General features: G+C 65.1%; 2 protein-coding genes across 2 annotated transcripts; one reads left to right on the forward strand and one right to left on the reverse strand.

Moving 5' to 3' along the window:
- Positions 1 to 1,928: 1,928 nt before the first annotated feature.
- On the forward strand, positions 1,929 to 6,277 carry SNPH (syntaphilin; the record flags this gene model as incomplete). The annotated part of the gene is made up of 4 exons (XM_084271410.1): positions 1,929 to 1,972; positions 2,744 to 2,944; positions 4,401 to 4,550; positions 5,140 to 6,277. The coding sequence occupies 4 exons, from the start codon at positions 1,929 to 1,931 to the stop codon at positions 6,275 to 6,277; spliced, it is 1,533 nt and encodes a 510-aa protein (XP_084127536.1).
- Positions 6,278 to 8,267: 1,990 nt separating this feature from the next.
- Positions 8,268 to 10,734, reverse strand: SDCBP2 (syndecan binding protein 2; the record flags this gene model as incomplete). The annotated part of the gene is made up of 8 exons (XM_084271787.1): positions 8,268 to 8,374; positions 8,479 to 8,570; positions 8,683 to 8,854; positions 8,928 to 9,103; positions 9,819 to 9,980; positions 10,144 to 10,247; positions 10,474 to 10,561; positions 10,681 to 10,734. The coding sequence occupies 8 exons, from the start codon at positions 10,732 to 10,734 to the stop codon at positions 8,320 to 8,322; spliced, it is 903 nt and encodes a 300-aa protein (XP_084127913.1). The 3' UTR covers positions 8,268 to 8,319.
- Between the last annotated feature and the right edge of the window lie 3,278 nt (positions 10,735 to 14,012).

Genomic DNA, 14,012 nt, shown 5'->3' on the forward strand with positions numbered 1-14,012 from the left:
GAGGAGCTGAGACGTGGGCGCCAGGCGGGTCTGCGGCAGCGGGAGGAGGAGGAGGAGGAACCGAGCTCCCCAGGCACGAGGCCGAACCCACAGAGCCCTTCCTGGCTCTGGATGCTGGGGTAGGTACCTGGGGTGCTTGCAGGAGCCCCCCAGCACGGTACCAGACACACGTGTGATGTGTGGGTGACTCTGCAGAGTCTGGGGAGGAGCAGGAGGGGCTCTGGGGGCTGCTGGGGCTGCCTCGGGCCAGGGCACAGGGCTTGGGGCTGCGAGGGGTGAGGGGTTAACCACTGTGGGCTGTGAATCTCCTGAAATCCCCGCCCGGCAGCTGCTGGGGAAGCCCCCGGGCGGCCTGAAGAGCAGGGTGGGCTGGTGGTCGCTGCCCAGCGCTGCGCGGCCGGGGCCGGGGCCGTGCCGCAGCCCCGCCTGGCGCTGCCGGGGGAAGATGCTGCCGCTGCTGCTGATTCACGCTGCCGCGCCAGGGAAGCCTCCAGCCCCCCCGGCTGCACCAACCGCCGGGCCAGCAGCGGGTATCTGGCAGGGCAGAGAGCTGCTTCCCCCTGCCCAGCTCCTCCCCCAGCACATCCATGCGGGAGGGGAGCAGCAGGGTCCCTAAATCCCAGCCTGGGCGTCCCAGTGGTGCTGGTACCCCCCTGGTGAGGGGCACTGGGGCTGTGGGCTGGCTGTGGCTGCACATCACCGGCTCTGGGCTTTTTGGCACCCTGGTTTGGGGAGCAGGGAGTGGCAAATCCTGGGGGGAGGAGAGGCCTGGGCTGGCTGCTGTGGGCGTCAGGCATCAGGCAGGAGGTAGCCTGGAAAGGGCAACTCTGGGGTGGCAAATGCCCAAGGCTGCAGTGGGGTGAGCTGGCTGTGCTCCCTCTGCCTGTCCTGCTCCTCCTCTCTTGGGGACAGGGGGAGCGTGGGGTTCAGGACAGGCAGAGGGAGCGCTTCACGTTTCACATCACCCATCGATTTTTCAGCCTCCCAGTCCCATCACTTGTGTTGCTCTGGGCTGGAGCTGCCAAAATCTGGGGCAACAGTGTGAATGTGAATGTGCTGCGGGATGGGGAAGGAGCCTGTACAGTGCTCCCGGCCCCGCCGCAGCCTGTGACTGACATCGGGGGATGCTCGGTGGGATGGATGTGCTGCAGCAGCTCCCTGTCCCTGCGTGTGCCCGGGCTGCTGCCCCCTGGAGCGGCTCCTACAAGCCTCTGGATCTGGATCTGGCCTATTTATTTACAGGAAAAGGGGCTCTGTGTTTCCTGAGGGATTAGCTGCTGCTGCTGCTGCCGCATCGTGCTGTGAGCTGTGCTTCCTTACCTGATCCCACTGGCGAGTGGGTGATTCTCATTTAATTAAGGAAAAGCAGGTGCCCAGCCTGCTGCAGAGCCAGCTGCCTGCCCAGGCAGGAGCTCAGCAAGGTCTGGGGCTGGGTGTCAGAGCCCCCAGCCCACCTCTGCCCTGAGTAATGACACCCTTCTCCCGGCATCAGACCTCCCTTCCTGCTGGGGATGGGGACCTGGGCTTGTCCCGTGCCTGGAGGTGGGTGGGAAAGGGGCTTTAGACCCTGAGGATGGAGCAGGAGTGTTGTGGGGAGCTGCCAGCTGGGCGGGAAGATGAGCAGCAGGAGCACAGGCACCTTTGCCTTACCAGGAAGCCGTCACCCTGCATCCAGGCAGGACCCTGGGCATGCAGCATCCCAGCGTTCCTGGACCCTGGAAGGGAGCAGAGCCCAGATGTGCAGGGGATGCAGCCCACATCTGTCCCCACACAGCTGGCTGCAGGCTCTAAAACTGATGCCCTGGTGGGGCTCACCCCTTTCCTGGTGCTTCCCACGGCTCCCTGGGGCCGGTCCCTGCCTTCACCCCCTCTCTCTGTTGCCTTTTGCCCACAGTTCCCCCCCGGCCAGGCCCTGTGGCACCGCAGCGATGTCCCTGCCGGGCAGCAGACGCTCGTCCACCGGATCACGAAGGTGAATATGCTTCAGCCTCTGGCCCCTGGGGTCGGGCACCGGCGCCTGCCCAGCGCTCCTCTGGGCTGGCAGCAGGCAGGGAACCATCCCCACCAGCACCACGAGCTGCCACCGGCAGCATGAGCCCCCAGCCCGGCTTCTGGGAGGTCGCATGTTGCTGCCCATTGCACAGCACTTCCCAGTCCATGCATGAAGTGTCCACCCCCCCCCAAGCACTGCACCCCCCTGTCCCTCTGTCTGTCTCTGCCACAGCTGGGACCAACCCCTCTGTCCGTCTGGGCAAAGGCAGGCGATGGTGGACCCCAGGCACGGGGGTGCTGGGGTTGGGATGTGCAGCTGGGAGGGGTGTTAGCCCTTGAAAAGCTTCTCCTTGAGCTGTGGTGATGAAGAGCAAGAGAGGGGAAAAAACCCAACCCCAAAACATTAATTCCCTTCCAAACATCTCCATGACCTGGGCTGCCCCATGTGGGATCTGCCTGTCATTGGCAGCACGGGTGGAGAGCTGTACCCACGTGTGGGTACCCATCTGGAGCGGGGTGGCCCCAGCTCTGCCAGGGCCATGCTCCCAGGGGGCTCCCAAAGGGTCTCCCGGTCCTCGGGGCGTGGGGCTGCCATCCTGGCAGCCTGGGGATGCCCCGCTGGGGAGGGGTGAGGGGGTGGGCAGCCCCCAGCAGCCCGGCCTTTGCCCCCCTTGCCGTGTCCGTGCCATTTTGATCCCTGCTGTTTGTTTTGTCCTCTTGTCTTGTGTGTTCTCGGTGTGGCGGTTGGCAGTCGCGGGGTTTATGGACGGAGTGGCTTTGCCTCCTTCTTTAAGTCTTCACCGCCCTCAGCCACTCGGCCTGAGACACAGCCTCTTCTCCCTGCCTCCAGGCGCCCCTCGCCCCCCGGGAGGGACACCTACGGCACCTCCTCGCTGAGCAGCAGCAGCAATTCTGGCTCCTGCAAGGGCAGCGACAGCAGCCCCACCCCAAGGTAACCCATCGCCCGTGGCCCCAGGGCGGCTGCCGGGTGCCCCCCGGGCAGGGGGGAGCAGCACCCCTGCTGCTGGTGCCCCGGCAGGGACAGGAGCACAGGGGCTGGAGGAGCGAGGCTGTGCACTTGGCAGCTGGGGGAGCCCAAGCTGGGGGGGAAAAGACCCCCCTGCTATCCTCCTCCAAACCTCTCTGCCGCTGTTGTCGTGTCTTCCCCCTCCCTGTGCCCCCTGCCACCTTGCCAGCCTGGTGCCCGTCCCCTTCCCTCTGTCCTGCCATGGCTGTGGCTTGCACGCTGCGCGCATCCCTCCCCGCAACCTGAGGGGCAGCGGGGGGACTTTGGGGCGCAGCGGGCAAGAGCTTCGCTTCCATCCCCTTGCACTGCCTAGCAGAGGTCTGGTGAGGGGGGGGCAGCCTGAATTCCCTGCTCCAAGCTCCCAGTGTGCTCCAGGATGGGCACCAAGCTGCAGACCAGGCACTGGCCCCAGCCCTGTGGGCACAGCAGCCTGCACCTGCGTTTTGGGCCATCCCCAGCTGAGCTCCTGCCTCCTTCCAGAGGTGGCACCAGATGTGGGAGCATCGATGGGCGCAGGGGAGCCCGTGCATCACCGCAGCGGGAGCGGGTGGGTGTCCTCTTGCTGCTGGGCCTTGCACAGCCACGGTCCTGCCTTGCTGCTCCCTCAGGATGGCTCTGGCTGGAGGCTGCTGGGCTGCTGTGCTGCCTGCCACCACGCACGGGGGTCGGGGGCTGCCCTGCTGCCAGCCACAGAGGGGACCCCTCCGTCCTACCGTGATGCACACAAGGGTTTCGGTCCAGCCTGCTGCACTGCTGGAGCATCTCATGCTGCACACAGCTCTCCGTGCACCTCCCAGCCCCCATGTGCAGCCCCCTTCCCAGCCAGCCCCTGCTCTCCATGCTGCCCTGGGCTTTGGGCCACAGATGTCACCTCACCCTCCCAGCCTCAGCAAGAGGAGGGTCCAGACATGCTGCTGTCCCAGCCTGGAGCGGATGCTGGATGCCCCAGCTTGCTTGCCATGGGCAGGATGCTCACTGACTCCAGACTGGTTCCATCCCAAACCCTCCCATTACCCATCTTCCATCGCTGCCTCTGGTGGGGCTGTTCCCACCCCGGGGTCTCTGTTCACATCTGCCCTTGCCCAGGAAGCTGGCAGTGGGCACGCAGAGACCGCAGTGCTGCCTGCTCCCAGCTCTGCTCATGCACCCGCTGCCCTGGTGAAGCTGCTGCCTCTGCCAGTGGGGTCAGGAGCTGCACCCACTCTCCTGCCAGCAGCATGACACCCTGAGACACCCACCCAGCCCCTCTTGCCCCCAGGGCGCCTTTGGGGTGCACTGTGGGTCTGCACCCCCCCTGCACACCCTCTCTCTTGGGGTCCCTCCGCTGAGCCTGTGCCGGTGCCAGCTCTGGTGGGTGGGTGACACAGCTGTGTCCCCACAGGCGCTCGGCCAAGTACAACCTCTGCAGTGACAACCATGGGATAAAACCACCGACACCAGAGCAGTACCTGACCCCCCTGCAGCAGAAGGAGGTCTGCATCAGGCACCTGAAAGCTCGCCTGAAGGACACGCAGGAGCGGCTGCAGGACAGGTGAGCAGACCATGGGGAGGGTCCTGGCACCAGCCATCACTACCCACACTGGCAGGTCCTGCATGGGACCCTTCTGGGGGCTCTCAGTTCCCAGCACCCCATCCTGTCCCTGGGGTTGTGCCCAGGCACCAGGTTGATGGCTTTGCCCAGTCTGGCACTGCTGGCCATCTAACAGGGGGGCAATGGATTCGGGGGCCCCACCTGCAGTGCCGAGCTGCCCGCTGAGGCTCTGCCATGCTGCCTCTGAACTGCAGCCTCAGAGGCTGGCTAATCCCCATCTGCTCCTCTCAGGCTTAGGCACGGCCATGCCGGCGTGCCAGCTGCCACGCGCCCGCCTGGGGCACCTGCCTGTCCCCACGCAGCCCTTGGGAGCCCTGGGCTCTGCAGCCCCTCTGGGAGAGGGCTGAGCATCACTCCTGAGGGTCCCCCCCCCAAGCATTGCTCCTCTGAGGGTCCCTTCCTGGGTCCCAAATGTGGGTTTTGCTGGGTGAGCTGCCTCCAGCTCAGTGCTGGGCATGCAGGGATGGGGCTGGCCCTGTAGCCCCCCCCCCCCCCAGCACCGTGGTGGGTCCCTCTCCATCTCTCACAGGGATGCTGAGATCGAGGACCTGAAGACGCAGCTGTCGCGGATGCAGGAGGACTGGATCGAGGAGGAGTGCCACCGCGTGGAAGCCCAGCTGGCGCTGAAGGAGGCCCGCAAGGAGATCAAGCAGCTCAAGCAGGTCATCGACACGGTGAAGAACAACCTGCTGGAGAAGGACAAGGGCCTCCAGAAGTATTTTGTGGACATCAACATCCAGAACAAGAAGCTGGAGACGCTGCTGCACAGCATGGAGGTGGCACAGAACGGGGCGCTGAAGGAGGAGGGGGCTGGAGAGTCGGCTGGGGGGTCCCCAGCCCGTTCCCTCACCCGCAGCTCCACCTACACCAAGCTGAGCGACCAGGGGGCCGGGGACCGCAACGTGGGGGGCTCGCAGACCATCTCGCTGGACGAGGGGGCCGACAGCGGCTTCGTGGGGGCAGAGGATGCTCCCGGCCATACGGACCTGCTGGAGGGGGGTGGCGGTGAGCCGGGTGCCCGCCTGCCCCCCAGCTCCACCTATGAGAAGCTGCTGGGGCTGCGGGGTGGCGTGGAGGCTGGGGTGCAGGCCAGCTGCATGCAGGAGCGGGCCATCCAGACGGACTTCGTGCCCTGCCAGCCCGACCTGGACACCATCCTGGAGAAGGTGATGAAGTCCCAGGCCTGCAGTTTAGGCAGCCCCACCTCGGCTTGGGTCTCCGAAATGGAAGACGTGATGCCGGGCCCTGAGCTCCCCAACCCTGCTGGGGCCACGGACCTGCTGGTGGCCGAGCCCGATGCCGCGACCGCCGGTGCCGAGGTGGGTGCCCCCTGCAACCCAGCGGTGCGGCAGCCCGTCAGCGCCGGCCCGTCCGTGGCCATCGCCTGCGTGGCGGAGGAGGATGCGGCGACCGAGGCGACGGGGTGCGAGGCTGCTCCTGCCAAGAGCTACTGGAGCCGCCACTTCATCGTGGATCTGCTGGCCGTGGTGGTGCCAGCCGTGCCCACGGTCGCCTGGCTGTGCCGCTCGCAGCGCCGGCAGGGCCAGCCCATCTACAACATCAGCTCGCTGCTGCGGGGCTGCTGCACCGTGGCTCTCCACTCCATCCGCAGGATGGGCTGTCGCCCCGTCACCAGCCCCGGCCCGGGGGGTAGCGCCCAGCCCTGACACCCCCATCCCCATCCAGCCCCCAGACACCCCCCCTCCCGCCTGCCCCCCCACAGACCCGACTGCTGATTGTAAAGCCCCAGCCCCCTTCCTTGGCTCCGGCTCGTTGCACAGCCCCGGGGTGTGGGAAGGGGCCAGGGAACCTGTGGGTGCATCAGGGGGTGCTGTGCCCTCCCCCCCCCCCCCAAACTCCTCTGTCCTGGAGGAGGGACAGGACCGTGTCTGGGGGGTACCAGACGGCGATGTGGGATGTGGTCCCAAGCGTCACACTGCGACCCCCTGCCCGGCTGCTGCTGCGGTGCCTCTGGCTGGGGGGGGGGCTATGGGGATGCACCCCCACGGGGTGGGCTTTCCTTTCATTGCACTCGCTTCCCAGTTGTCCTTACCCTGCCCTGCAGCCACCCCTGCCACGGGCAGGCAAGGGCGAGGAGCTGCCCAGCATCGGGGAGAGCTGGGGGGGGCCACAGTGGGACCCCCTGCCAGGGGCGGGTTGCGCTGGGACAGCACTGCCTGGCGCCGGGCAGGAGGAGGGGGGATCCCACCCAGGCACAGGGACTGGCTGGGGAGCTGGTGGGGCCACCTTCACCCTGGCCTGCTGACAGGCTTTGGCAGCCATCCTCTTCCTCCCTCAGCGGGACAGAGCCCTGCTCAGCCCCTCGTCAAGCTGCCCATCGCTTGGGAGACGCCTCCCCGCTCCGGACAGAACTGGGCTGTGGCTCCTGCAGCCCCGAGCGAGACCGACGGGGACCTCTGGCCTCTCCCTCCCTTTGCTTTGCACTATATTCACTTTTATTTTCAGTACAGACTCAAACCCTGTTGCTGGGGGGGGCAATGCAGCAGGGAGCAGGGCTGGTATTCCCCCCCACCACCAGCCCTGGTTCTGGCCGCCCTGCAGTGGGACTGGGGGCTCGGGGTGTTTTGGCAGCAGTGGTACCAGTGATGCTGACGATCCTGCCCTGCGCTGGAGCCCGGTGATGCCTTTACTGGGATGCAGTGTGGGCAGGGCAGGGCTGGGTGCTGTGTCCTGCCCTCAGCCCAGCCAAATCCCTGCTTTGCTGGTGGCCTCCAGGAAGAAACCCAATTAATAATTCTGCCTTTTTTTCCTTTCTTTTGGAAAGCAAAGACAGCGATGATTGCTCAGCGGGGCTGGCGGGGCTTGGGGCTCCCCCTGGGGCTCCCCCTGGGGCTCCCCCCAGCGCTCCCACCCCAACGAATGTCTGTGGCTTCTTTGTGACTTGAACTAACGGTGTTTCCCCACCACCATCCCGCTCCCCCACCCACGGGTGCTGCTGATGGGGTGCCCTGGGAGCTGGTGATGCTCCTGCATCCAGCGGTCCCCGTAGGGGCCGAGTGCTGCATCCCACATGCCCTGCGCTTCGCCTCATCCTGCGGCTGGGGCACGGGGCAGCGGCTCTACCTGTGCTGCTGGGGGGGGGGGGGTGGCAGAGGCTGCAGCAGCTGCTGGCACCGAATTGGGTGTCTGGTGAAGAATTTGGGGTGCCAAGGCAGCCAGGGTGGCCGGTGTAAGTGGAGCTAGGATATACGCCTCTCGTGCAATGTATTTGTGGATCTGTGTACACGTCTGTTAGACTATCCAAAGCTTTGCCAAGAAATAAATGTAACTATTATATTTGAAAGACAAATCTATATAATATATTTTTTAAATACAGAACTGAAAAAGCTGTACCCCCCCTTTTCTTGTTTCCCCTGTCCTGTACTCGCTGTGTCTGTGGTGGATGTAATAAACGTCGCTGGGTCTGTGTCTGCTTTGGCTGGAGCCGGCCTTGGGGGACACGAGGAGACACAGGGACCCCAGGGATGGGGAGAAGCACGTGTCCCGTCCTGGCTCATGAGAGGGAGGAGAGGACCAGGGGGACGTGGTGGGCATCACAGGCTGGTGGTCCCCCCGTGGCACCCGGCGGCCTCTGTAGGGATGGAGGGGTTTGTGCGTCGGGGGTACCTTCAGCGGCCCCTCCAGGCGCGTGTGCAGGTTCGGCTGTGGAGAACGCCGGCGGTGGCCCCCCAGGACGGCAGCGATCGCATCAGAGGTCGGGGACGGAGTGATCCATGGAGGACTTGACCTGCCCCGCTGAGAGCCTGGGCAGAGGGAGGGGTGCTCAGTGGGGGAGCCCAGGGGGTCGCACAGGGACCCCACAGGCCCCAGCAGGGTGGGGGTGGGCACTGCGGCCCCACGGTCTCACCGTTTGACCATGTGCTCGTAGATCACGGTGGGGATGATGGTCAGTGTCACCACGTTCCCTGCCCCTGCCAGCACCTCTGTGAGCTGCTTATCCTGTGGGAGAGACAGGTGGGTCTGGGGGTGCCCAGCTCTGCCCACCCCCCGCGGCAGCTCGGTGGCTGGACCCCAGCCACCCCCACACCCCCTGGCTGTGTGCAGCCCCTACCTTCATGCCGATGACGTTCTGGCCGTTCACCTCGCAGATGCAGTGGTGGGTCAGGAGGCCGTTGCGGGCAGCAGAGCTGTCCTTGGCCAGCGACACGATCTTCCCCTTCTTGACCACGATGCCGACGTGGCCGCTGCTGTCCTTGTGCACCGTGACAGTGCGCTGGAACGGCCTGAGGGGAGAGCAGGATCAGCACCGGCACCGGCACCAGCACCGGCACCGGCACCACTCGCCCTCCTACTCACCTGTCCCTCACCACCATGACGATCTTCTCCGGGGAAGCCTTCTTCAGCGCCCGCTGTGCCTTGTCGCTGCTCCAGCCCGCGCAGTTCTTGCCGTCGATCTGGAGGATCTGGTCACCGAAGCGCAGCCCCACCAGCGCCGCCGGCGAGTTGGCCTTCACCAGCTGCACAAAGATGCCCTGGGGACATGGAGAGGGAAGGGGAAGCGATGGTTTGGGGACTGGGCAGCCATGGCATGCGCCATGCTGTGCCACACCATGCTGAGCCATGCTGTGCCGTGCCAAGCCATTTAATGCCAGGCTTTGCCCCACCATGATCCACTGTGCCATGTCACACTGCACTGTGCCATCATAGAATCACAGGGGTGGGAAGGGACCTCCAGAGCTCATGGGGTCCAACCCCCTGCCAAAGCAGCTCCCCAGCTCATATTGCACAGGGCGGCGTCCGGACGGGGCTGGAATCTCTCCAGAGATGGAGACTCCACACCCCCTGGGCAGCCTGTCCCAGGGCTCCCTCACCCTCCCTGGGGAAAAGTTCTTCCTCTGCTCCAACTTGCAGCCATTGCCCCTTGTCCTGTCCCCACAGACACTGACAAGGGGCTGCCCATTTCCCCCTGCAGCCCATCCTTCAGATACTGATAACCATTAATAAGGTCCCCCCTGAGTCTTCTTCTCTCCAGGCTGAACAGCCCCAGCTCACTCAGCCTTTCCTCATAGGCTTGTGCCTTGCTGTGCAACATCACGCCCATGCTGTGCCGTGCCATGCCGTGGGGCACCCTGCCACGCTGTGCCATGCCATGCCATGCCGTGCCATGCTGTGCCATGCTGTGCCATGCCATGCCATGCCGTGCCATGCTGTGCCATGCTGTGCCATGCCGTGCCATGCCCCCCTCACCTGGTCAACGTTCTTCAGCTGCAGTCCTGTCTTGCCCCGCTCGTCCTTGCAGAGGTGGATCTCCCGCACCCCCGGCTTGATCTCTGCCCGGCGCATCCCCGCGTTGTTCCCGCTCAGGGGAGCGACCAGCTGTCCCGGAGCCGGCCCGGCGGGGGTCAGTGCCTGTGGTGGAGCTGGGGTCAGTGGGGCTGCTGAGGGCACGTGGCCCTACGCACATCAACCCTTGGGGGGAGGTGGGATCCCTTCCCCGGGCAGGATGCAGCCCCCAGGGGAGCAATAGGGACGCTGTGCAGGGCAGGTAAGACCCACCAGCCCAGACACCTACGGTGCTGCCTTCCGGGTGCAGGTTCTTCTGGATCTCTTCACTGGACAGGGCGAGCCCCATGTAGTTCTCCAGCTCGGCCAGGTTGGGGTACAGCAGAGGCGGCGCTGTGGGACACACCAAGGGCAGCCTCAGCTTGTGGGGTCCCAGCCCATGGCCAGGGCTTCCCCCCTGCTGGGACCCCCCTGGGACCATGCGCCACAGGGGAAGAAACCCCCAAATCCCCTCACTTATCCATGCACCAAGCTGTAAGGGGTGCAGGCGAGGTCCCCTGCACAGTGAGCATCACTCCCCCCACCCTCAGACAGCCCTTTAACAGGGAGACCTGACCACAACCTGTGTTACCAGCGCCTGAGTCGAGCTTGGGTTTGTCTGTGACCACCGTGGTGGCAGGGGTCCTCACCCCCGCATCTGCCTGTGCCTGCAGAGAGATGGGGTTTGCTTGAGGCTCTGCTCCCCCCAGCCCTGGGGACCCCCTGAGGGGAGAGACCCACTGGGGTTTGATCACCCACCCCGTGATGCTGTGGAGGTGGCACTGACCTGGAGGATCTGGTGGCCCTTCATGTCCTCTAGGGATGGGTAGAGTGTTGCCATCGCTGCTGCTGCCACGGCCGTGCCTGGGGATGGAGCGGTTCAGGGATGGGGTGTCTCTCCCTGAGCATCCCTCCCAGCCTGCGTGCCTGGCTCCGTCTGCTGTCACCTGAGGCCTGTGGTGTGACTCAGGGCCATGGCACCAGGGTCACCACCTCCAACACTTCCTGGCAGCTGGGACACGGGCAGACACATGCCAGGCACAGGCACCCCGGGCATCGCCCAGCTGGCAGCGGGTCCTGGTCCCCATGTCCACCTGCCCAGCGGGGTCATTCCAGCATCACCCAGACACAGGAGCAGGATGTCCCACAGGAGCAGGACTTGTCCCACGAGAGCAGGATGTCCCACGGGAACAGCCCCTCTAACCACTCCTCGCAGTCCCCTGTGCCCCCCATGAGTCCCCTTTGTCCCCCAAAGACCCTCACACAGTGCCCAGGCAAGGCTGTGCTGCCCAGCCCTGCTCCACAGCATCGTGTGCCCTAAAGGGCACCAGCCAAAACTCAATGTGTACAGGACAAATCCAGAGCCAGCTCCGAGTCCTGTAGGAACCCAGCAGGATCCCCACACAGCCCAGGGACCCCAGCAGCACCCCACAATGGGTAAGACCCCCCCAAACCTAACCCTGGCACCCCTGGACTCACCTGTCAACAGCTCCCAGCTTCCTGTGTCACCCTCTGCCCAGCCCTGGGATTTTATATCTGTGCCCAGCCCAGGGAGGGGCCAGGCAGCCTCAGCTGACAGCCACCCCCGCAGGTAGGGCACAGGTGAGGAAGAGGAAGGTGAAGCCAGCGCTGCACAGGGCCCTGGCACTGCAGGGATGGGGACAGGGACTGCAATGGCTTTCGGTGGGTTCGGGCATCCCGGGTGAGCTGGGACGGGGCTGGTGTCCATCCCACCCCCCCAGTCACCGTGGTGGCCCCCCCCTCCCACTGTACCCCCCATCACTCCTGCCAGCACCAGCACACAGCTTGGCCCCACCACAGCCCTTACTGGGCCACCACAGATTGGGGACCAAGGGTGCTGCTGGGCGGGGGGGGGGCTCAAGGGGGGGTCCCCCACTGTGAGCAGTCCTGCGTGGGCGGCTGGCTCCTGCTGACACCTTGCTGCCCAGGCTCGTGGGGATGATGCAGCCGTGACAGGGATGCCGTGTCCCACACACTCCCAGGCGTCACGGGTGGCCCCGGGGCACAGGCCAGGCGTGACGGCCCCGTGGGAGCCCCGTGCCACAGGTGGCAACACTGCGTGAGCGCGGAGCTGGGCTGAGTCAGGGCACAGGGCATGGGACAGCATCGTGTCACCCTGGCCTTCCAGTACCCACCTGCCACATCCCAGGCTGACACTGAGGATGCCACAGGCCACCATGTCCCCAGGAGCCGGGCAGGGGGGTCCTGTGGGCACCCAGCTGGCCCTGAAGCTGGTGGCAGCAGCGCAGGAGCTCAGGGGCACGGGGCCAGCCCCTCCGCAGAGCAGCAGCCGGGCACGTCCCAGTTTCCTGGGCCTGGGCTGCCCTGTGCCAGCCCAGGAGGAAGTGTTTTATTTACCAGGGATATTTTTAGCCCGACCAGTGCCTCGGCCAGTCTGGGAGGAGAGCAGATCGACCGCTGATAAACACAGCCAGGAGCAGCCAGACAACCTCCCACAGGAGCCAGAGGATGGTCCCCGGGGCTCTGTGCCTGCCCTGAAACCCTCATCCCCACCAAACCAGAGCCAGAGGGACCTGCAGCCCATCTGCACGGGTGGGTGCTGTGGGAGGGCAGCAGGGCTTCCCCCCAGCCTCCTGCCAGCCCTGCTTATCTCCAGCCAGGAGCCGTGGCACTGCCTGGCACCGGTTAATAATTAAAGAAGGAGCTTTGCAGGGAGAGAAGCCCAAGCTCGCCTCGAGTTTCCGCCTAGAAGTGGTTGCAGCAACGTGCAGAGCCCGATGCCAGCACCCCAGCAGCTCCCTGTTCTGCTTAATTAACCAGCAATTAAGGGCAGTGCTGGTATCTGCACAGCGTGGCCCCAGTCCTGCACGACCCTGAGCAAGGGCTGGAGCTCCCCAGGACGGGCCAGAGCTGCTCCTGCCCTCCGGCCCCCAGCCCCTCCAGCGCCTTCCCCAGCCTCCCATCAAACATAAACTTTGATCCCAACCAGCCTGCTGGGGAGCTGGGACTCGGTATTGATCCTGGCTGCACTACTGGTGGTGCAAAGGCCAGCAGTGGCCGTGTGCTGGCTACTCAGAGCTGCCCCAGCAGCATCACGCTGGGGCCACCGCACGTTCACCAGCTGGAAAATGCCCAGGCTGCCAAAACAGGGGGGGCTTGGGGACCCCCACTGACTGGGCATCATTGAGGTACCGAAAACACCCTGCCACATCACCCACTGTGATGTCCAGCCTGCAAAGAGGATCGAAATAGATGGAGGGAGGTATCGATGTGCTGCTGTGGAGCCGGAGGGACCCCAGGTCTGGCTGCCCTTGCTGCTCCCAGGCTGGACTGAGTCACAGCTGCAGTGGGCAGGGGCTGTGAGGGCAGTGCTGAACAGCTCAGAGTAAGGCAATTAATTATGCAGATTCCAGCAGGCCACCATCATCTCCCCAGAGAACCCAGTGAGCTCCAGGCATCCCTCTCTGCTCCCAGGGCCAAGCACCACCCCAACCTCACACCAAAGCAAACCAGTCCTTGCTCCTGCCACAGCACCGACTCAGCCCAGCCCAGAACCCTGGCACGGCACCCAGAGCACCCCATGAGCCTGGGATGACACCCCCAGCACCCCATGAGCCCAACAAAGCACCCCCAGCACCCCGTCAGGCCAACACAGCACCCACAGCACCCTGTGAGCTCAACACGGCACCCACAGCACCCCATGAGCCCAACACAGCACCCACAGCACCCTATGAGCTCAGCACGGCACCCACAGCACCCCGTGAGCCCAACACAGCACCTCCAGCACCCCATGAGCCCAACACAGCACCCACAGCACCCTATGAGCTCAGCACGGCACCCCAAGCACCCCATGAGCCCAGCACAGCACCCCAAGCACCCCGTGAGCCCAACACAGCACCTCCAGCACCCTATGAGCTCAGCACGGCACCCAGAGCACCCCATGAGCCCAGCACATCACCCAAAGCACCCTGTGAGCCCGGCCTGGCACCCCCAGCACCCCGTGAGCCCAGCACGGCACCCCCAGCACCCCGTGAGCCCAGCACGGCACCCCCAGCACAGCACCCAGAGCACCCCATGAGCCCGGGCGGGCCCCGCTGAGCGGCAGGAAGGTGAAGGACAAACCTCGGGACACAGGGC

This window comes from Gallinula chloropus (assembly GCF_964237585.1).
Source record: "Gallinula chloropus genome assembly, chromosome: 16".
NCBI classification, from domain to species: domain Eukaryota; kingdom Metazoa; phylum Chordata; class Aves; order Gruiformes; family Rallidae; genus Gallinula; species Gallinula chloropus.